This window comes from Rhinopithecus bieti, unplaced genomic scaffold, assembly GCF_001698545.2.
Source record: "Rhinopithecus bieti isolate Rb0 unplaced genomic scaffold, ASM169854v2 scaffold_72161, whole genome shotgun sequence".
In the NCBI taxonomy this organism is placed as follows: Eukaryota; Metazoa; Chordata; class Mammalia; order Primates; family Cercopithecidae; genus Rhinopithecus; species Rhinopithecus bieti.
Genome location: NW_016828382.1, coordinates 810,895 through 834,662, shown reverse-complemented (window position 1 = coordinate 834,662; position 23,768 = coordinate 810,895). Strand labels below are relative to the sequence as shown.

Sequence of the window (23,768 nt, the reverse complement as noted above, 5' to 3'; positions counted from 1 at the left end):
CTTCAAAAGAAAGATTATGTATTTCTAAACAATCCATGTCATATAACAACATTTTAATAAAATTGGCAACATAATTACTTACATTTTTATAAAGTTTTAGTACTTCTCCTCTTAAAGAATTGGCCATTTTCATTTACCATGTAAATTATCCACTTTTATGTGTAACATGCCTAAAGAAAGGAAAATTTTTTGCAATTAGCTGCATTGTAGTCTTAAAATCAAAAAAGGTTATACACACTGAGAAAATAACTTTTTAAAAATTCAATAAATATTTCTGGAGAACTTTTCTGTTCCACGTACTGTGATATAGTTATAAATACTTCAGATAAAATAACCTGCTGTCACAGAATTGACTTCTTCCTACGGGACACTAAGCAAAGAAGACGATTATTATGAGAAGTCATATTAAGGAAATAAGATGAGAAAGTGGATTGTTACAGATAGGTACGTGTACCTCCTTTTATGCCACAGTGGAAGGAATGAGTTAGATTTAAATCCTAGTTGCATAACGTACAGATTAATTAACCATGCTGAGCCTGAGTTTTCCTTATCAAACGAGAGGTCTTTACCATGCTCTCAAGGCAAGGCCAGATCCACTTGAAGGACATTGAGCAGAAGCCTGATCAAATCTTGATGGGTGCTTATCCAAAGGGAGGCTAAAAACTTAGCAGAAACTGGGTGAGTTAAGCAGGTTGGAATAGTAGATGGGCAGTAAGATTGGTGGTGAAGAGCCCAAATGAACAACCTGTAAGAGGGTGCCCCTGAGGAACAGGTGACATCCAGTGGGATAAATCATGCTTCTTTATGTGTAATGTGTTAATGCTGCTGAGTAGAGGAGGCTCCTTAAAGGCATCATGACAGCCTAAACCTAGAAAATAATTCCCACTACCTGTTACAGTTGAATAGTAAGCTCTTAACATTGCATCCCATCAGGTGGATGCAACTGAAATGTGTTCCATTTTGATTGATGTTAATTTTGATTACCCAATTAAAGTCGTATTTGCTAAGACTGTCCATTATAAAATTATTTCTCTGAGGAACCTAGTCCTTTTAATGGAGAATAGCATTTAGAAACTATAATCTGGATGGAATGTTTTAGAAACCAAGGTCTGGGTGCTAGAAATGCTAATCACCATGGGACTGTCACTGTTCCCAGGTCCTCTGAGTGACAAAGCTGCAAGTGTACATACATGCAGATTTAGGTGTTGTGTGTGTGACTTTTATATTAATCTCCACATAATCTGCTACCTAACATTCAATTCCAATACTACAGGGTTTATTTTCATTTCCCCTCTTTACATGGGTTTAATACTCTTGCCTAACAATGAGAAGTCTGGTTCCCACTTGTCCTTAATAAATTTACTTTTTATAATCATCACCCCTCCTCTCACTATGTAATCAAATTCCTCTTGCTGTCACCATTCAGCGCACACACACTACTCTCTGAGCTCTGCCACCCAATGCCAGAGTGCCACTGCCACCATCCCACATGCATGGTCTTCTCTTCATCCCCCTTTTCTCCAACCTACCCTTCTTGGGCTCAAGCAATTTACACTGCACCACTTCCTCCCTCCTGGATAAGGCTCACCTTTTGTTCCGTTCCAAAAACCTGTGCCACCATTTTCTTCACCCTAACAAGATGCCCTCTTCATCCCCTGCTAGGCTGCTGCTGTGCACAAGTCCCTACCACCAGACACCCTCCTCACTGCATCTGGGCTCCAGTACCCCCTGCTGGGCTACTACCTTGCCAGTCTTTCTCTCGCCCCCCCCCCCTTCCCCAGATGCCTACCTTGCTCAGTGCCACATAATGACTTTTGGGCTGAATTACTGTGAAGGGCAAGCAGGAAACAACTTTTTTTTTTTGAGATGAATTCTCGCTGTCACCAGGCTGGAGTGCAGTGGTGCCATCTCAGCTCACTGCAACCTCCACCTCCCTGGTTCAAGCAATTCCCCTGCCTCAGCCTCCTAGGTAGCTGGGACTACAGGTGTGTGCCACCACGCCTGGCTAATTTTTTTTTTTTTTTTGTATTTTAGTAGAGACGGTGTTTCACCATGTTGGCCAGGATGGTCTCGATCTCCTCACCTCGTGATCTACCCACCTTGGCCTCCCAAAGTGCTGGGATTACAGGCGTGAGCCACTGCGCCCGGCCGCAATTTGTATTTTTAAAATAGCCTTTTAGATCAGTTTTAAGGGTTATTTTATAGTTAACTAGCAGAAAATGTGGATTAAAATGACAGTATCATACTCAATTAAAAATCATTATGGATTAAAATTGCAGTACCATACTCAATTAAAAATCATTGTGCTACATAATTTAAGTTCTCCTGTTACTTCTGTTTTGGTTGGACCCCGAAGTATAATAGTGTAGATTCTCATTGTGACTTCACCTGCCCCTTTAGGCGTTTTGCAAAATTTACACCTTTTACAATTTCAAAGTCAGGGTACCAATCAATGCCTTCATGTATTTCATCTTAAATTTTTATATGTATTAGACATAGAAACTGCATAAAATATGAATGTACAAATTAAAGAAAGTAAAATATACATCTGGGTACCCATCTTTCAAGTTATGAAACAGAAAATTAGAAGTCTTAGAAGCCCCCATGTGCCCCTCTCCAATTGCTTCTCCTTCCCCATCTCTACCAAGATAGCCTGTAGTGACTTCCAACTTATTCTCTTTAGTTTTCCCACCACTCATGAACATTGCCCTAAATATTTAATTTCGGCAATTTGAGCAGCAAGCACGAATCTAGCAAGGAAAGGGGCAACAACACTGCTGTTAATTAAAGCCAAACAGTCCTAGTCTGGCTTTACCTTCTCCAGGCTTTAAGAATCCCTTCTGGAGACGTTAATTTGCAATGTCATGAGTGAATACTGGGCTCCTCACAAATGAAGCACGTGGGAAGATCAGAGTGTAGAACTGATACTTGATTTCCGGCCAATACATAGTAAAAATGGGAAGGAGGAAGACTATTTTCTGCTTTAAGCTCACCAATGCCCAACATCAGCTTTCAGGAATAGGTTGAAAAAGAAGGGTAAAAGTGAGTGTCCTCAGTTGGTCCAGTCAGCATAGCACAGAAGACAGCAGGAATTTCATCACCACATGGTCAAGGCAAATGGCAGTAAGAATCTGAGCCAGGCTTGCCTAGGCATAATGTCCTCAGGTTAAAAAGATGGTACAATGGCAGCAGGGATCTTGGTGGTAACAACCACCAATGTGAGTCATAACTGCTTGATTTTGGACTGACTGCTCTCTACATCAAGAAGCACAACTGTTGTACTGGAATCTCACTTGACCATGCTCCCAGAAATTCCTTTTGCCTATCCTCTATGTTGATTATCCCATTTTCTACATTTCAAAGTGTTGCATTTACTGGTTTTATTTTTGTTTCTGCGGAGCACATCCTAACTTCTTGAAAAGGGTACATGGAAGGTAAATGAGACCCTGGATGTCTAAAAATGGCTGGCTGCCTCTACTTGTTTGATAGCTTGTCTGAGTATAGAATTGAAAGCTGGAAATAATTTTCTTTCAACATTTTGAAGCAGTTGCTCATCTGTTTGCTTTTACCATTGCTATTAAGAAGTTCAAAGCAGTCCTGTTAAGTGATCCTCTGTATGGATGTATTTTTTCTCTCTCTCCCCAGAAACTTACAGAATGTTCTCCATGAAGATTTTGAAATGTTAGTGATGTGTTGATAATGGATTTATTTTCATTCATTGTGCTGGACACTCAGTTGGCCCCTGCAATCTGGATGCTTGTTTCCTTCAATTTGGGAAAAAATTTTAAATGATTTCATTCATGATTCCCCCCCCCCATTTTCTTTTTTCTCCCTTCTTGAAACTTTTATTATTTGGATGTTTGAACTTCTAGACATGTTCTCTTCCTTTTTTCTCTACTATTTTCCATTTGTCTCCTTTTTAAGCATGGAGTTTTGCTCTTGTCACCCAGGCTGGAGTGCAATGGCCTCATCTCGGCTCACTGGAACCTCCGCCTCCTGGGTTCAAGCGATTCTCCTGCCTCAGCCTCCCGAGTAGCTGGGATTACAGGCATCTGCCACTAAGCATGGCTAATTTATGTATTTTTAGTAGAGATGGGTTTTCACCATGTTGGCCAGGCTGGTCTCGAACTCCTGACCTCAGGTGATCCACCCTCCTTGGCTTCCCAAAGTACTGGGTGGGATTACAGGTGTGAGCCTCTGTGCCCGGCCTTTTATTCAGTTTTATGGGGGATTTTGTCATTTTCATCTTTCAAGTGTTCTATTGAGTTTTTCACTTCTGCTCTTCCTGGACAGTTAATTTTGACCACTCAGATTGCTTTCAGCATAGCTGGAGACTACTACAGAGATGTTAAAAATACTAAAAAAATAATAGAGTAGCCTGGGAATGGGAGTACGGGCTGGAGACCAGGAAGGAATCAAAGATGCACGAGGCAACCTTTGTGGATAACGGATGTATTTATTGTCTTGATTGTGGTGATGGCTTCATTGTGTGTGTATATACATATGCGTATATATGTATATATACATATCTATATAGTTAGAATAGATACTATATAGTATATAGTATGTAGTTTCCCCACCCTTAGCCCTGTTCTTAGACTTTTGCTGGCATTTCTATTATTTGCAAAAATATATTAAAATATATATTTACAAATAGAGGTAGTCAGCCATTTTCAGTATATAGTATACTATGGTGTATATATATACCTACTATGTAGTAGATAGTAGATATATATAGTATATAGTACATAGTAATTCCTTTTATTTTTGTTTCCATGGAAACAAAAATTATATGTATACTATATATGTATACTATAGGTAGTATATATACTATATAGCACATATATATCTATAAATATGCATATATAGATGTGTATATGTATGAACCAAATTTATCAAATTATGCTTTATAAGTGTAATTCAGTGTCAATTCTATTTCAGCAAAACTTAAAAAAATAATAGAAATGCCATCCAAAGTCTAAGAACAGAGCTAAGAGATGCTGAGGTAACACATGGAAGTAGAAATCGATCTAAACCACAGGGCTGCCAATTCGTGGGTAGGAGAGGTGACTCTACTTGCCCCCAGTCAATGGCTGCACAGAACTTGGGGTATGCCTCGCTGAGGAGGGAACCCTGGGAATATACACTTGAATCAGTGAAAAAATCTGAAAGGCACTTGCCAGCAGCATAGCAGTGAAGCCATGACCTTTTCTTGCTGAAGGTCATACATTTACTGCTTTTCTGGCTCCTCTTTCCTAGGGGGAAAAAATCACACAGGAACCAACATTACTTCTACATCAATACTTGTAAAATTGTACTTACTACTAGTTAATGAGCTAATTCACATAACAAGCATACTATGTAGGCATTTTTTTCTTTCAAGTTCACTGATTCTTGCCTTCTTGAAATTTTCTGTTGTTTTACTTCAAATAGCTTTTCTGCTTGCTTTTGTCTCTATCACTTCTGAGCTTTCTTCCAAAATCTGGTCATTCTTTTCTGTCTACTCTTACGAGTGAAAAGACACAAAAGCTTTTTAGATCTGTATATATGGGTGAAGCATACAGACTCTGGGCTTCACTTAGGGTGCTCTGAGTGGGCCTTTACTGAGGAACCTCTGATGTCAGTATCTTGGATTGCTCCTCCTGGGCTAGGCAGTTCCTCAGAGTTGAGTCTTCCAGTCTTCTAAGGATTTGCCTATTAAACATTAAAAAGTGAAAGAGGAATGCAGGCCCTGTATCCAGCATTATGTATACCTAAATTCACTTAATTTTGTTTCCAGTGTGCTTCTCTAGAATGCCTGAGGATGCCCCAGTCCAGGGACGAGTACTACTTTTTCCAGAAACCTCTAGTCTTTTATGGGAGTAAGGGGGTAGAGTTACTTAGAGGTGTTTCTCATATAGCTTTCATGTAGTCCACTTCCTATTTCAGGGCCCCTGTTTCAGTGCCTTTTGAGAATTCTGCAGAGTAAATTGGGTTTTTCTGGTGTGCTAAGTCACATTCATTCACCTGTTTTCCAGCTTCTTAAGTTTTATTGCTGTTATCGCCTGTTGCAATTTTTCCAATTTATTTTTATATCATTTTACTATAGATTTAGTAATTTTGGAAGGGAGTAAAATTAGATGAGGGTATTTAACCCACTATATTAACTACTTCATTTTTTAAACTTATTTTTCTTTTGGCAGACAGCCATTAGCAGTGTGAAATAATCTTACTAAGAATGATTCTTAGGCTGGGCATGGTCACTTGTACCTGTAATCTCAGCACTTTGGTAGCCCAGGGCCGGAGGATGGCTTGAGGTCAGGAGTTTGAGACCAGCCTGAGCAACACAGTGAGACCTTGTCTCTACTAAAAGTAAAAAAATATTAGCCAGGCATGGTGGCGTGTGCCTGTAGTCTCAGCTATTTGGGAGGCTGAGGTTGGAGGATCGCTTGAGCCCAGGAGGTTGAGGCTGTAGTGAGCCATGATTGTTCTACCACTCCAACCTGGGCAAAATTCATTTTGAGACCCTGTCTCAAAACAAAACAAGCAAACAAAAAACACCTCTTGTGAGCCATGTTCTTTTCACATAATTTAAAATTAAATCTACATAGAAGTAATTTCAAATTGCAAACTATAACCTGTTTAATGCCTAACAGCACACCTTCATTTAATTCACAATTTGTAACTTGTGAAAGCTTTTAGGGACCTGGCTTAAGTTGTCCTTTTTAGTTGTTGGTCTTTTTACAAATTATGTATTATAAAAGACTTGCCTAGCAAAAATGTAACTAGTGTGGCTACGGTAAATTTGTTCTTCTTTGATATGTTAACTTATATGAATTAATGCAGTTTATCTTTTTTTTTTTTTGAGATGGAGTCTTGCTCTGTTGCCCAGGTTGGAGTGTAGTGGTGTGATTTTGGCTCACTGCAACCTCCCTGTCCTGGGTTCAAGCGATTCCCATCTCAGCCTCCAGAGTAGCTGGGATTACAGGTGCCCACCACCACGCCCAGTTAATTTTTCGTATTATTTTAGTAGAGACAGGGGTTCACCGTGTTATCCAGGATGGTCTCGATCTCCTGACCTTGTGATCTGCCCGCCTTGGCCTCCCAAAGTACTGGGATTACAGGTGTGGGCCACCACGCCAGGTAATGCAGTTTATCTTTATGCAGTTGACCTTGAAGCATTTAGGTTTATTTTAGCCATTAAGAGAAACAGGTCTCCTTGGGTTCACAATGTAGTGAATAAATAATTTGAGTTCAGCAGGGCCTGAGGCTGCTCCTGAACTCTGCACGAAGTCATGGAGGTTACTGTTTTAAGTAAAGAGCCAAGAGTTAAGGACTAAGAGAAGCCCCCTATTATTCTGAAAACTTGGATGTGTGCGCTGGATGAGACAGCGGTTGCAGTCCCTATTGATAGTTTTTCCCCGCTGTCATTCTAGGCTAAGGAGTTAAGACTTTACCAGTTCCAGTTCTAGGCTAGTGGAGAATTGTCATTTTACTGGGGGTTATGTGGTGCCCAAAGTTGTTAACCATTCTTCCCCATGGGGTAGATACAGTGAGAGCGTCAGTAAAGCCTTTCCTCTAAAAGCCCACTATTTTAAGGTAACTTGGGATTACTGTACTGTCTCCTTACCCCCAAGAATCCTAATTTGAGTTGACTGAGGTGTTTTATCATTAAACATTAGTTTTCCTGAAACTGATTTAAAAGGAAACCTTAAGTTCCATAACAAACAGCCACGGCCAACTGAGTAAGAACTCTGTACGAAGTCGCTATTAAAATGTTTTTATCTTGCTACCAGGATATGGATGTAAAATGCTAATAACTATTACACAGCCTGTAATAGTTACAGGTTACAATGGGGATAATAACACTTTAACCCACAAAGACTAGCTTAGTCCTACTACTTATCTATGAATAATGCCTGTAGTCAGTAACACTGGAAGGGATCGAGCATTATAAACTTAGAATTCAGAGATGAGAAATGGTGCCAGTAATTTAAAAGTATTTTCAGGTCTCATAATGCTAAAACAGGGTGCCCTACAATTACAGAGAACTCAGTCGGGCTTGAGGAGAACAGCCTCACTTAATTGTAGTTTTCCTGGCGGTGTAAGGTGCCAGCGTTTCTTCGTGTGGGAGGAGACTGAAATTCTGAAGGTTGTGCTACTGATTAGTACAATTAGTCTGTGACCTTGGGAAACTAATGAGTCTTTGGGGCCTCACCGATCTTCATGTTAAGGAATATTTTACCCAGGAATTGCTTCATTTTCTAGTCTTGTTTAGGGCGCTTTTAGGCAAAAGGACACGTACGCTGCACAGAAAGTAAACAATACAGCAGAGAGAAGAATCCGAAGGTCATTAATCTTAAAATAAACAACCCTCTGGAGCCAACTTACTTCCCTCTTTAAATTGCCGAATGAGCCCCATCCCCCTGCTGGCTTAAATCGCAGTGGCCCGGGCGGCCCACCGGGTGTCCGCTGCTTGAACCAGTCGCATGCCGGTTCCCTTCTGGAAACTCTCCCAGAAAGACTGAGCCCCAACACACTATAGGAAATAAACCGTCAAGGTCAGGAGACGCTCAGAACCCTCTTCCCACAGCCGGTGGTCCTCGCCCAGAGCGCATTTTGCCTGCAGACCCCAGGATCCGGGAAACGGAACAAAATTCCCCGGCGCCGGCACTCACGCACTTTCCGGCACGCCGGAGCCGCAAAACCTTCCACCGCTTGGACTCCTCTGTCCGTCTACTGCGAAGCGCAGTGGGGTTGGGGGAGGAGGGCAACTTGTTAGTAAAGGGGGCGGGGCGCCGGCCGGAAGAGCCTGCTGCGGCTGCGCTCTTTTCCTGGAGCGCAAGTGGGCGGGACCTGTCGTCCGGACAACCCGGGAGCGTTTGTTCACATAATTTCAGCTTCGACTCTGCGGACTACTGCGGTGGAACTTGACTCCTAATGGTGAGCAAGGTGAATGAGGCAGACAGGTGGAGGGGCGACCATTGATTCTGCCTCACCAGTGTTAAATGATGTAATAAGAGCCGGTCATATTTTACAGAGAAGCGGGTCGGTTTGGGAAATAACTCATACCTCGGGGTGGGTGGGCCCTCTTCTCAGCAATAGCTTTCCTTACCTGGATCGGGCGGACGGGTAGGAGTCCCAAACCGGTTTCTGCAAACGGGAGATGGTCAAAGCTGTCACCCGGTATCCTGATCTCGAATGTTGCTAAGCTTGAAAATTGGTCCCAACCTAGTAACTTCCAGTAATGATAGACTTTGCCACTAAATTCTCTTGTAGCAACTTGGCGGAAATGTTTTAGTACCTCTCCAGCAGTTAATTAAAAGCTAATGCAGTTTACTCTGCTTTGAAAAGGTATTTTATGTCGTCTTTTGTGGGACTATGAATTGTTCTGTGATTCAAGGTACTCATCCTGCGTTAAATATGATAAAGCTTCTCATTTTGTTTTTCTGCACTCCTCAACTGCCATGTTTTCACCAAGGAGACAGGCCAACATGTAGCTATGAGAGTATCTCTGTCTGGTTTTCTTAAATGTGGTTTCCATCAAGACATTTTCTATAATTAAAACCAGAGGAAGTGGAGAATGTAATTACTTATTTAATTCATTAATTAAGGGAAAATATGGAGTGCATTCTTTGTACTTGGCACTAGGCTAGAAGCCAAGAATTCCAAGAAGAACATGATGACAGCTCTGCTTATGGGATACAGATTAAACAAATTAATTACAATACAGTTTTACAACTGTAACAATTGAAGTATCTAAAATGGGGTAACACAAAGTTGGAAATGATGAAATCAGTGAGGGGAAACAAGGTAAGGAAAAACTGGTGCTTTTCAACCTGTTTTAAAGTATAAATACTTTATACTTTTCCGCAAATGGTGGGAAGAAATAGGGAATGGAGCCCTGGCGCAGTGGCTCACCCCTGTAATCCCAGCACTTTGGGAGGCTGAGGCAGGCGGATCACGATGTCAGGAGTTCGAGACGAGCCTGGCCAACTTGGTGAAACCCTGTCTCTACTAAAAATACAAAAATTAGCCTGGCGTGGTGGCGCGCGCCCGTAATTCCAGCTACTCAGGAGGCTGAAGCAGGAGAATCGCTTGAACCCGGGAGGCGGAGGTTGCAGTAAGCCGAGATTGTGCCACTGCACTCCAGCGTGGGCTACACAGCGAGACTCAAAAAAAAAAAAAAAAAAAAAAAAGGAAAAGAAAGGGGGAGTGGAGAGCATTCCTGGCAGAATGCAAATGGAACCTAAGTCAATTTACAATTGCTAATAAAATTGGGAGAACAGTAAGCACTTACTTGTTACCTTCCAATTTGCTACCTAAGTTTCTTCTTCTTCTTAGATTCTTCTCCCAGTGTTTCTCAAAGTGTGGCCCCTGTAAGCACTTACTTGTTACCTTCCAATTTGTTACCTAAGTTTCTTCTTCTTCTTCTTAGATCCTTCTCCCAGTGTTTCTCAAAGTGTGGCCCCTGGAACATTTACTTCGAATGCACCCAGAGTACTTGTTAAAAATACAGATTCCAGGAACCCACTCAACTCCAAATCTACTGTATTAGTTTCCTAAGGCTGCCAAGTAAGGAATTGCCACAAACTAAGTGCTTAAAGAAAAGCATTTTATTGTCTCGCAGTTCTGGAGACTAGAAGACCAAGATCAAAGTGTCAGTAGGTCTGTGATACCTCTGAGGGCCTTAGGGAGAGATCTGTTCAGACCTTTCCTGGCTTCTGGTAGTTCCTTGGTTTGTGGCAACAAAACTTCATTCTTCACATGGCATTCTCCATCTGAGTATATATATCCAAGTTTCCTTTATTATTATTATCATTATATAAGGACACAAATCATATTGGATTGGGGCCCACCCTATTCAGTATGGCTTCATCTTAATTTAACTAATAAAATCAGTAATGACCTTATCTCCCAGTTAGGTCAAATTCTGAAGTACTGGGGATCAGGATTTCAACATATGAATTTTTTTTTTTTTTTTTGAGACTGTCTCTCTTTGTCACCCAGGCTGGAGTGCAGTGGCACTATCATGGCTTACCGAAGCCTCAGCCTCCCTGGTTCAAGCAATCTTCCCAACTCAGCCTCCTGAATAGCTGGGAGTACAAGGCACGCACCACCACACCCAGCTAATTTTTAATTTTTTTTTAGAGATAAGGTCTCGCTTCGTTGCCCAGGCTGCCCTCAAACTCCTGGGCTCAAGTGATTCTCTCCCACTTTGACCTCCCAAAATGCTGGGATTACAGGACTAAGCCAGTGCACTCAGCCAAAATAGGATTTTTTTTCTTTTTTTTTTTTTTTTTTTTTGAGGCAGAATTTTGCTCTGTTGCCCAGGCCGGAGTGCAATGGCGAGATCTCGGCTCACTGAAACCTCTGCCTACCGTGTTCAAGCAATTCTCCTGCCTCAGCCTCCCAAGTAGCTGGGACTACAGGCTCATGCCACCACACCCAGCTAATTTTTGTATTTTTAGTAGAGACGGGGTTTCCCCATGTTGGCCAGGCTGGTCTTGACCTCAGGTGATCCACCCGCCTCTGCCTCCTAAAGTGCTGTAATAGCCGTGAGCCACCGCACCCGGACAACATGTAATTTTTTGAGGGATACAATTCAATCCATAACATCTACTGAACCACAATGTAGGAAGAGAAGTGAGTGTATACGTGTTTAGTCCATAAATATGCATTTCTAACAAGCTTCCCGTATGATTCTTATGCCCTCAGAACTTTGAGAACTACTTCACTACATAGTGAGTAGCTCTTATGACATATAGGAGGAGTGAGGATATGTACTTACCCCAAACCTGATTTATTTTAAAAGCACAAGTGAGAAGTGACAATTTGCCCCTCTTTAAAATATGGCTACTTGAGAACCGGAGCAATGCTATTTACATATTCAGCTGTTTAGTACTTATTTCACGATGGAAGTATGTTAACTATTAATTGATAGAAACTGTGATAAAAATAGAATCTATTTGTAAAAATTATATGGCAGCAAAGTCTCTACTATTCTATCTCCAGTGCCTCAGAGTGCCTTGTGTGTAAACCATTAATTACTATCTGCTGAGTGAATTACTGTAATATATGCACTCTTCAAGAAGATGGAATCTACTGATATGTGTTAAACTTCAGTTTTACACGGTATAATCTTGTGGGATGAACCAATATTTCCCACCTATAACTCTTCAAATATGTACAGTGTCTTGTATTCACATGATCTCCTACATACTCCTTACCAGAAATCTGATAAACACATGAGCCTAATCAGGAAAGTGTAAGTGGTATTATTGTAACTGTGAATCTTTTTTGAAATCCTGTGCTTTCCACAATAATTTCCAGAAAAGATTAAGTTTGCCTTAAAACACGCTGCTGAATAGAATCTTCATTTTATCATAGCTTTGCCTGCTTTATTTATTTATTTATTTATTTCTGAGTCTTGCTCTGTCACCCAGGCTGGAGTGCAGTGGTGTGATCTTGGCTCACTGCAACCCCCGCTTCCCAGGTTCAAGTGACTCTCCTGCCTCAGCCTCCTGAGTAGCTAGGACTACAGGCGCCCGCCACCACGCCCGGCTAATTTTTTGTATTTTTAGTAGAGACGGGGTTTCACCGTGTTAGCCAGGATGGCCTGCATCTCCTGACCCTGTGATCCACCTTCCTCAGCCTGCCAAAGTGTTGGGATTACAGGTGTGAGCCACCGCACCCAGCCGCCTGCTGTATTTATTTATTCATTTTTTGGAAATGGGGTCTCGCTCTGCTGCCCAGGCTGAATGTCATGGCTCACTGCAGCCTTGACCTCCTGGGCGCAAATGATCTTCCCACCTCAGCTTCCCAAGTAGCTGGGACCACAGGCATGTGCCTCCATGCTTGGCTAATTTTTAAAAATTTTTCGTAGAGATAGGGTCTTCCTGTGTTGCCCGGGCTGGTCTTGAACTCCTGGGCTCAAGTGATCTTCCCGCCTTGGCCTCCCTGCGTGCTGAAATTACAGGAGTGAGCCACTGTACAAGGCTGCTTTGTGTGCTTTAAATAACTGATTCCCTTTCTATAAAAATCATCAATCTAACTTTACAGAAAGGTTCTTTCTTTATGAGATCATTCCCACACTTGCAAATTTGACATTAGTGCACATAATTGGTCAATAATTTACTGTCCTTTGAACCCTTTAAACTAGTGCCTTCTTGACTAGTACTCTGTTTAGTAACAGGGCATTTCCTTAAACATGGATCATTGACTGACCTAAGAAATAGTGTAAAATCTACATACAAAAAAATGCGTCAGTAGGTGAACTTAGTTTTCCTATACTTATTTGTAGTTTTGTCTGAACTGTTTTTTAAAAAGCATTTTATTTTGGGATAATTTTAGATTTGCAAGGAAACTTACAAAGATGGTACAGAGAGTTCCCTTATGCCCTTTACCAAGCTTCTTCTAATTTTAACATCTTACATAATCATGGTGCTTTTGTATCAGAATTCTCTTTAAAATTGATCAATTCTTTTGTTTTCCAACTTTTAGGGTCCTAAAGCAAAAAAGGTATGTAGAATTTTTTTCAAAATAGATAGTTGTGTAATCACTTACAGTGTGTGAACAGAATATTTACAGAATTATAGTTTTAATTTGTAGAGTTTACTAAGCTTACTTTTTAGACATTAATGTGGTTTAAATCATGGAATAATCCTTTACAACAATAGGTCACATGTCAAATTTGACATAAGAGAGTTCTAATTTCACGAATACTTTAAAAAATAGCTTTTAATTTTTACTTGTGTGTAGATTTGCAGCTTTTTGTCAATTCTGCTCTAGAAAATGTTGGATTAGGAACCCCTTTTTCTTCACTCCAGATACATATATAAAATTTTAATTATAAAATGTGCCATGGCTTTAAAGTGAAATCTAAGGTAATACGACTTTAAATGGATTGCATGGTAACACATACTTGGTGTTTTTTTAAGAGTGAGGTGCCGTCACCCAGGCTGGAGTGCAGTGGCATGGTCTTGGCTTACTGCAGCCTCCACCTTCCGGGTTCAAGCAATTCTCCCACCTCAGCCTCTTGATTAGCTGGGATTACAGGCACGCGCCACTATGCCCGGCTAATTTTCATATGTTTTGGTAGAGACAGGGTTTCACCTTGTTGGCCAGGCTGGTCTTGAACTCTTGACCTCAAGTGATCCGCCGGCCTCAACTTCCCAGAGTGCTAGGATTACAGGCGTGAGCCACTGCGCCCGGCTTTTACTCTATGTTTTCATAGCACATGCATTCGTGCACACTTCAGTTATAACCCTTCTATCATTTATTGTAATTATTTATAATGGTGAGCTTTTCATGGTCAGGAGCATGTCATATTTTTACATCTATAATGTTTAGCACAGTGCCTGGCACATAGTAGAAATTGAATCAATATTTGTTAAATGAATATGTGAAACCCCATTTAATCTACCACCCTTAAAAACACTTGGGCTCTTTAAAGGAGATTATATAAAGTGTATTCAGTATTTATACAGTCAAACATTTCTTCAAGAAATACCATTGAATGCCTTCTTTGTTTGCTTCTCTCAGTCACTTGGACCCATGACCAACCTGATATTCTTTTAGGAACTGTGAATATAACTGAACAAAATTTATGAAGGCTCTGGAAGCATTCTTATGGGGGAAGCATTCTGGAGGGCCTCTGTGTCCCTATAATCATTCATTGATTTGTATAGACATTCATTTTGTGCTTTAAACTGTGAAATCTTAGAGGGATCATTTTAAATCTGAAAACTCATTGTTTTAAATTACCTTGGTGCTTCATGATATACATAGGTGGGCTATGATGTTGATGGTATTGTTTCTCCGAAAGAATGGTGAGATTCTTCCTATGAAATTTGCAACCAAACCCAGAGAAGAAATCACTTACTTCTTCTTTTTTTTTTTTTTTGAGACAGAGGCTCGCTCTGTTGCCCAGGTTGGAGTCCAGTGGCACAATCTCGGCTTACTGCAACCTCTGCCTCCCAGGTTCAAGCAAAGAAATCACTTACTTTTTAAAATTATTTTACTTTTAAATATCGCAGTTTGGAGATGAGGTGTTCTATAAAGGGAACTTACAGTGTAGGTAGGAAAACATTGAAGGATATATTTTATACTTTCTGGCTTTTTAAAGTTTTCTTAAGGGAAAATTAATAAACACACATGGTACAAAATAAAAATAACATTAAAAAATTGAAACTTTTTTCCACCCAAAACATTAGATCCGCCTTCTTAGAACCACTGCACATCTTTTCATACATTTTCTAAATGTTAAAAGGTGCCCTTATGTACACACACACAGACACATACAGACCCCCTTTCTCCCCGCATATGGGAGCATTCTGCACCTTCTATTTTTCACTTAATATTTTATTAATTACAGGATACTCATCTTTTTACATTTTAACATTACTGAAATTGAGATGTGTCTTATGATAGTATCTTACAATCACTGTAGTCCTGGATTGACATCCACTTCTTCAACAGAGAATGTTTGCTTCTATCTGTCCCTCAGGCTTCTTACCAGTCTGATACTACTTAAATTCTATACTTGAGGGTTTTGGACCACACCAACGGTGTGAGTCAGACTGCAAATCCACATGAACTGGCTTGTGGTTTAAATTCTCAGGAATTTTTTTTTCTTCCTTCTACCAGTGTCAGAGTTGAGATATGCAAGTTTTTGTTTGTTTGTTTGTTTGCTACGCATTACTGTGTTGTGGGATTGTCTTTCCCTATATCCAGTTTTATACAGGTGTCGCCTTTAACTGCCATCTTAGGCATTATTTCCTTTTTTGGGACATAATAAATACATCTTACATCTGATGACGTCTTAGGTTCAATGGAGTAAGTATACCTTGGGGACCTTTATGTTTTGGCATATTGAAATTACCTCACTCTTTTTCATGACTGCATCATATCCCATTGAAAGTATGCAACATGATTTTTATGTTGGCCCTTATTTTGCTATCACAGTCAAGGCAGGAATGAAGATCCTTGTATGTAAGTTCTTGCAAACATGGAAGAATATTTATTTCATTGATTTAGCAGTGTTCAAGGCATTAAGTGAACAGCAGCAAGACAAAGTTCTTGCCTTCATGAAGCTTACATTCAGCTTGAGGGTGGGAAGTGAGACAGGAAAATAAATAATTTCAGGTAGCTTTTAATACATAGAAACTAAGAGGTCATGAAAAATGTGGAGTAGGGCTAATGATGATGCTATTTCTTATAATATGATTAAGGAATGAAATTTAAGAAGAGATCTGGATGAAGCAAGGCAATAGGTCAGTAATTACCTGGGGGAATGAGTATCCTAAGCAGGAGAAACAGCTGTTGCGAGTAATCATAGTTTAGAATGACCTTGGCGAAATGCCGGTGTGGTGAGAACAGACTGAGTGAGGTAGAAAGTGAAAGATTAAAACACGGCATGGAGATCGTGGTTAATCAGGAGCTGGTTTGTAGTCCATGGCCAAGTAAGCCGTGGTAAAGTATTTGGGTTTTACTGTGAGTGTGATGGGCAGCCTGGGAAAGTTGTAAACAGAAGAGTGCCGTGATCTGATTTACACTTTTAAAGGATCAGTTTGATTGCCATGTGGAAAATTCACTGTAGGGGGACACAAGGGTAAAAGTAAGAGTACCCTTTAGGAATCCATTACAGCAGTCTAGATTAGAAACCTTCAACCTGAGAAGTAACGCATACTCTGACAGGTGTACAAAGATTTTCTAAGGACACAAGGACACAGTTTTATGGAAATCAATCTTCAGATGATTGACTTCCATATTTACCTTTTCCTGAGAAAATGTAGTTATAAAGTCCTGCCATTTTACCATTGCATCCTCTTCTGTCACAATCACCCTTCTTAGTAAAGCTTATCTGTTATCTACTCCCATTCTCACTGTGATTCTTTGCCCTTGCGCCTGGGATGTGAAACCATCAGACAATTCAAAATGCTGATGTTGGCCAAGATTTCTTTAATCAAGACACCAAGGACCCCCTCGTTTTGTCTGCCTTACTTGTCTTTTTGGAAGTGGTGAAATGTGTCATTAGAAGTATTGAGATATTGTGAATTTATACATATTGTAGTGTGAAGTGGTGATCATTTTTGTTTAGTTACATTGCCCCTGAGATTATTAAATCAAATTATGGTACCAAAAAATTTATCAAGTTACATTGTGAGAGACTTTTTGGTACTATCATTTGATAACAATCAATGTTTTGGTACCAGACTACAAAGATAATATAATTAATTTTTTAATGAAGAAAGATTTAGTAAAATGTGAGTGTAATATTTTACGCAGATTTCAAAGTTGCCTTTTGAAACTTCATGTAATTTAAATTAGTATTGTTCATTGCAAAAGTTAGAAAAGTGTGTAAGACTATAGAAAAGGTTATGATACCTGATGTACTGTTAAAAAACCCATCACTTCCTTTATATTAATATATTTTTGTCAGAAACCACTGTACTTCACAGAATACATGAAATACAGAAAACTGTGATTAGACTATGAGAAGAATTGCCTTACAAATTGATGAATACGTAGATGATTCCAGTTAGTCTCAGTTAATAATTTATGAGTTTTCTTCCGTGAGGAAAATGGCATTTAATACAATTGATATTCAAATTATTGTTTAGGAATACAACTGCTGAGAGATTTTATAAAGCTTTAATATTTTATTTAATTGATTGTCTTTTATTTTGATTAAAATCGTTGCTCAACTGTCTCCAGCAATGGAGTGTAATGAATGGGGCAAAAGGGGGGTGCTTATTGCTATAGTCTGTACTTTAAATTCTATTTCGTGTTTAGGAAAAACTGTCTTTACCAACAGACTTCAGTTGCCAAAATAGTTAGTCCTGGTTTTATGAACATTCGTGCTGACATCTAAAGTATAAATGGTATTAAGTTCAGGACATTAAAATTACATCTTTTTAAAACAAAACATATGAGGGAATTAAATCATTATTTACATCTGACTTATAATCAAACATGAGATAGGTGCCATGAAGATGCATATCAACATATTATTTGTCCAAAAAAATGAAGGGTCAGACTGTCTGATAAAAGCAAGTCTGAATGGCCATTTAGTTTAATTCGAAAACAGTTTTGGAATTAGGAAATGGTAGACATTTTTATTACTTCAATTGAGCTAAATCTGTAACTTAAGATTTTGTGAAAGTGATAAGATAAAAAATTATCAAAATAATATTTTGATCTTTTCCATTCATTAATATAGGCTTAAGATTTTTGGACCGCCATTTCTGCTAAAAAACAATAAATAATGCTCACTACAATGTATACATATAGATCAAAGTTCTCATCTTAAAAGCATTTAAGAGGCGATAATATAGGACGAAATTATCAGGAAAAAAACCTGAGTGAAGACATGAACCAAAGAAGTAATGGGAGCACTACAACTGTTTTTGTTTTTTGTTTATTTTATTTTATTTTAGAGACAGGATCTTGCTATCACCCAGGCTGCAGTACAGTGGTGTAATTACAGCTAACTGTAGCCTCAACCTCCCAGGCTCAAGTGATCCTCCCACCTCAGCCTCCTGAGACTAAAACCATGTGCTACCATGCCTGGAAATTGTTTTTTCTTTTCTTTTCTTTTCTTTTTTTTTTAAGAGATGGGATCCCACTGTGTTGTCCAGGCTGGTCTCAAACTCCTGGGCTCAAGCAATTCTGCTTTGGCCTCCCAAAGTGCTGGAATTGCAGGCATGAATCACCGTGCCCAGTCCAAAGCAATTTTTATCATGAGGGTATTTGCAGAGCTGGGCAGAACCTGAGCTTTGGTCTTCATAGCAAAAATGAAAGCCAGACAGTGGAATGATGTCTTTAATGTGCTGAAAGAAAAGCTGCCAACTTAGAATTCTGTACCAACTTAAATAAGTTTTCAAAATGAAGGTGGACTAAAACATTTTCTCACAAACAAAACTGAGTTTGCCACCTGCAAAACAGATTATTTATGTATAGTATAAAACAATAATCATAATAAAAAATGTGGGTTTAACAGTAATTAAGATACATGACAACAAACAACCCAGATGTTCATCAGTTGATTAATCAATAAACAAAATTTGGTATATCTATGCATTGGAATATTATTTGGGCATAAGAAGAAAGTACTGATGCATGATATAGCATGGACAGACCTTGAAAGCATGCTAAATGGAAGAAGCCAGTCACAAAAGACCACTTTTTACATGATTACAGTTATATGAAGTGTCCAGAAGAGGCAAATCTACAGAGACAGAAAGTAGATTCATAGTTTCCATGAGCTAGGGATTTGGAAGAAGTGGAGAGTAACTACTAATGAGTATGAGATTTCTATTTCGGGGTGATGAAAAATGTTCTAAAATTGTGGTGATGGTTACACAACTCTGTGAATATACTACCACATCTAGCTAATTGTGTACTTTATATGGGTGATTTGCATGGTGTGTGAATTATATCTCAATAAAACTATTGTTAAAAACATTCATGATAATACTAATGTATAATTTGGTAGGGGAAGGATAGATTGAGTTAAGACATTCTAAAGTCCTTGGGAAAGACGATACAGGTCTTGATATAGTAGGCGTATTTGTTGACTTTCTATAGTAGCCATTAAAATTACACAGTGTATAACTTCTAAACTGGTAGAGAGAACATAGTGGAATAATAAAAAAAAAATCAATTGAAAAGTTACCAAGAAATAATACAGAATAACACCCAAAAGTAAGATAGTATATTTAAGCCCAAATATATCAGTAAATACATGGAATATAAATGGATCTATTACTCTTGTTAAAAGAGAAAGATTGTCAGATGGGATAAAGAATGAAATCCAACAATAATCTTTTTACAAACAGACACCTTAGGAATAAAGATTCCAACAATTTGGGATACTGAGGCAGGAGGATCACTTGAGTCCAGGAGTTTGAGACCAGCCTGGACAACATAGACCCCATTTCTACAAAAGTAAATTTTAAAAAAAACTTTAAATACAGAAAAGTTGGAAGTGAAATGATGGAAAAGTCATACTATGTAAATTACTGGAAAAACAAAAGCTGATATAGCTGTATTAATATTAGACATAATAGACTTTAAGACAAAAAGCACTTCTAGAAATAAAGAGGGACATTTTGTGGTGATCAAGATTTTTGTTTATTTGTTTTGTTTTGAGCATTGGTTTCACCAGAAGCCCAAATCCTAGCATTACCCAGTATACCCACGTGCAGGTTGTTACATGAGTATATTGGATGATGCTGGGATTTGGGCTTCTGGTGAAACCATTGCTCAAATAGTGAACTTAGTCCCAGTATGGTTTTTCAACCCTTGCCCCCTGCTCCCTCCCCTCTTTTAGAGTCCCCAGTGTCTATTGTTTCTACCCTTATGACCATGTGTACTCATTGTACTTGTAAGTGACAACATGCAGTGTTTGATTTTCTGTTTCTGCTTTAATTCACTTAGGGTAATGGCCTCCAACTGTATCCATATTCCTGCAAAGGACATAATTTCATTCTTTTTATGGCTGTGTAGTATGCTATGATGTATATGTACCTCATTTTCCTTCTTTCCTTCCTTTCCTTTCCTTTCTTTCTTTCCTTCCTTTCTTTTCTTCTCTCCTTCCCTTCCTCCCTTCCTTTCTTTCCTTTCTTCTTTTCACTTTGTTTCCCGGGCTGAAGTGCAGTGGCATGATCTCAGCTTACAGCGGGCTTGACTTCCTGAGCTCAAGCGATTCTCCCACCTCAGCCTCTCGGGTAGCTGGGACCACAGACGTGTGCCACCATGTCTAGCTAATTAAAAATTTTTCATTTTTTAGAAATGAGGTCATTCTGTGTTGCCCAGGCTGGTCTTAAACTTTGGGGCTCAGGTGATTCTCTTACCAGGGCCTCCCAAAGCACTGAGATTACAGGCATGAGAGCCACCACGTCTGGCTTCTGTGTGTGTGTGTGTGTGTGTGTGTCTAGACAATCTCATTCTGTCACTCTGGCTGCAGTGCTGTGGCACGATCACAGTTCACTGCAGCCTCAACCTCCCAGGCTCGAGCAATCCTCCCACCTCAGCCTCCTGAGTAGCTGGGACTATAGGTGTGTGCCACCACACTCTCATTTTCTTTATCCAATCCACTGTTGATTAGGTTGATTCCATGATTTTGTTATTGTGACTAGTACTACAATAAAATATAAGTACAGGTGTCTTTTTTTTTTTTTTTTTTTTTTTTTTGAGATGGAGTTTTGCTCTTGTTGCCCAGGCTGAAGGGCAATGGCGCCATCTCAGCTCACTGCAACCTCTGCCTCCCAGGTTCAAGCGATTCTCCTGCCTCAGCCTCCCAAGTAGCTGGCATTACAAGCCTGCACCACCATGCCTGGCTAATGTATTTCTAGTAGAGATGGGGTTTCTCCATGTTGGTCAGGCTGATCTTGACCTCCCGACCTCAGGTGATCTGACCGCCTCGGCCTCCCAAAGTGCTGGAATTACACGCATGAGCCACCGCGCCCAACCTACAGGTGTCTTTTGGAAAAAAAAAAAAAGAAATTCTTTTCTTTTCAGCAGATACCCAGTAGTGAGATTGCTGGGTTGAATGGTAGGTTTATTTTAAAATCTTTAATAAATCTTCATACTCTTTTCAATAGAGGTTGAACTAATTTACATTCCTGCCAACAGTTCCCTTTTATCTGCATCCTCACCAACATCTGTCTTTTAAAAAATTTTAAAAAATTTTTTAATAGTAGACATTCTGACTAGTGTGAGATGATATCTCACTGTGGTGTTAATTGATATTTCTCTGATTAGTGATCTTGAGTGATCTTCATGTGTGTTGCCTCTTTTGAGAAGTATCTGTTCATGTCCTTTGCACACTTTTTAATGGGGCTTTTTATTTTCTTATTGATTTAAGTTCCTTATCGATTCCGGGTATTTGTCCTTTGTCAGATGCATAGTTTGAAAATATTTTCTCCTATTTTGTAGGCTGTCTGTTGACTGTGTTGTTTCTTTTGCTATGCAGAAGCTCTTTAGTTTAATTAAGTTCCATTCATCAATTTTTGTTTTTATTGCAATTGCTTTTAAGGTCTTAGTTACAAATTATTTGCCTAGGCCAATGCCCAGAAGAGTTTTTCCTGGTTTTCTTTTAGGGTTTTTTTGTTTGAGCGTCTTGGCTGGATGCAATAGCTCACACCTGTAATCCCAAATCCCAACACTTTGGGAGGCTGAAGCAGAAGGATTGCTTGAGGCCGGGAGTTCAAGACCAACCTGGGAAACATAGCAAGACCCCACCTCTACAAACAATGAAAGTAAAAAATTAGCCAGATGCAGTGGCATGCGTCTGTAATTCTAGCCACTCCTGAGGCTGAGGTGAGAGAATTGTGTGAGCCCAGGAGTTTGAGATTACAGTAAGCTGTGATTGCACCACTGTACTCCCATTCTTTCCTGAATGACAAAGTGAGACCCTATCTCTTAAAAAAAATTATAGGCCAGGCGCGGTGGCTCATGCCTATAGTCCCAGTACTTTGGGAGGCCAAGGTGGGCAGATCACCTGAGGTCAGGAGTTCGAGATCAGCCTGCCCAACATGGCAAAACCCCGTCTCTACTAAAATACAAAAAATTAGCCGGGTGTGGTGGCAAGTGCCTGTAATCCCAGCTACTCAGGAGGCTGAAGCAGGAGAATCTCTTGAACCCGGGAGGTAGAGGTTGCAGTGAGCCAAGATTGCACCACTACACTCCAGCCTGGGTGACAAGAGTGAAAAAATATATATAGTTTGAGGTCTTATATTTAAGTTTTAATCCATCTTGAGTTAATTTATATATATGGTAAGAGTTAGGGGTCCAGTTTCATTCTTCTGCAAATGGCTAGCCAGTTTTCCCAGCATCATTTATTGAACACAGCGTCTTTTCCCCATTGTTTGTTTATTTTGCTAACTTTATCGAAGATCAGTTAGTTGTAAGTGTGTGGCTTTATTTCTGGGTTCTCTTATTGTGCTCTGTTGATCTATTTTGTACCAGTACCATGTTATTTTGGTTGCTACAGCCTGTAGTATAGTTTGAAGTTTGGTAATGTGATGGCTCTAGCTTTCTTCTTTTGCTTAGGATTGCTTTGGCTATGTGGGCTCTTTTTTGGTTTCATATACATTTTAGAATTGTTTTTTCTAGTTCTGTGAAAATAACATTGGTAATTTGATAGGAATTGCATTGAATCTATAGATTGCTTTGGGCAGTATGATCATTTTAGTGAAACTGATTCTTCCAATCCGTGAGCATGGATTGTTTTTCCATTTGTTTGTACTATCTGTGATTGACCTCAAATCCAAATAGGAAAAGAGAAAGTCAGATTATCTTTGTTCACCGACAACACGATCCTATGCCTAGAAAACCCTAAAGATTCCTCCAAAAGCCTCTTGGACCTAATAAACGACTTCAGTAAAGTTTCAGGATACAACATGCAAAAACAAGTAGCATTTCTACACACCAACAATGTTCAAGTTGGGAACCAAATCAAGAACTCAATCCCATTTACAATAATAGCCACACACACAAAAATAAAATAGAAATATATTTAACCAAGGAAGTGAAATATCTCTACAAAGAGAACTACAAAACACTGGTGAAATCAGAGTGAACAGGCAACCTACAGAATGGGAGAAAATTTTTGCAACCTACTCATCTGACAAAGGGCTAATATCCAGAATCTACAAAGAACTCAAACAAATATACGAGAAAAAAACAAACAACCCCATCAAAAAGTGGGGAAAGGATATGAACAGACATTTCTCAAAAGAAGATATTCATACAGCCAACAGACACATGAAAAAATTTTCTCC

The 23,768-nt window shown here is 39.5% G+C and overlaps 1 protein-coding gene and 1 long non-coding RNA gene across 4 annotated transcripts in view; one reads left to right on the top strand and one right to left on the bottom strand.

The window, feature by feature from the left end:
• Nucleotides 1-8,772, bottom strand: part of LOC108523749 (uncharacterized) — a 61,673-nt gene extending 52,901 nt beyond the window's left edge. For both annotated transcript variants that reach the window (XR_001883883.1, XR_001883884.1), the window contains exons 1-2: nucleotides 8,662-8,772; nucleotides 83-170 (exon numbers count right to left, since the gene is read on the bottom strand). This is a non-coding gene — a long non-coding RNA (uncharacterized LOC108523749). The remainder of the gene's footprint in view (nucleotides 1-82; nucleotides 171-8,661) is intronic.
• Nucleotides 8,773-8,835: 63 nt separating this feature from the next.
• DNAI7 (dynein axonemal intermediate chain 7) overlaps nucleotides 8,836-23,768 on the top strand; it is a 93,798-nt gene continuing 78,865 nt past the window's right edge. The window contains exons 1-2 of one of the 2 annotated variants that reach the window (XM_017864508.1): nucleotides 8,836-8,922; nucleotides 13,483-13,500. Coding sequence is in view for 1 of the 2 variants with exons in the window: in XM_017864510.1 (XP_017719999.1) it covers nucleotides 8,920-8,931; nucleotides 13,483-13,500 (30 nt within the window). In the remaining variant the exon portion in view is untranslated. Of the gene's footprint in view, nucleotides 8,932-13,482; nucleotides 13,501-23,768 lie in introns of both variants that reach the window. The other variant, XM_017864510.1, reaches the window with a different exon arrangement.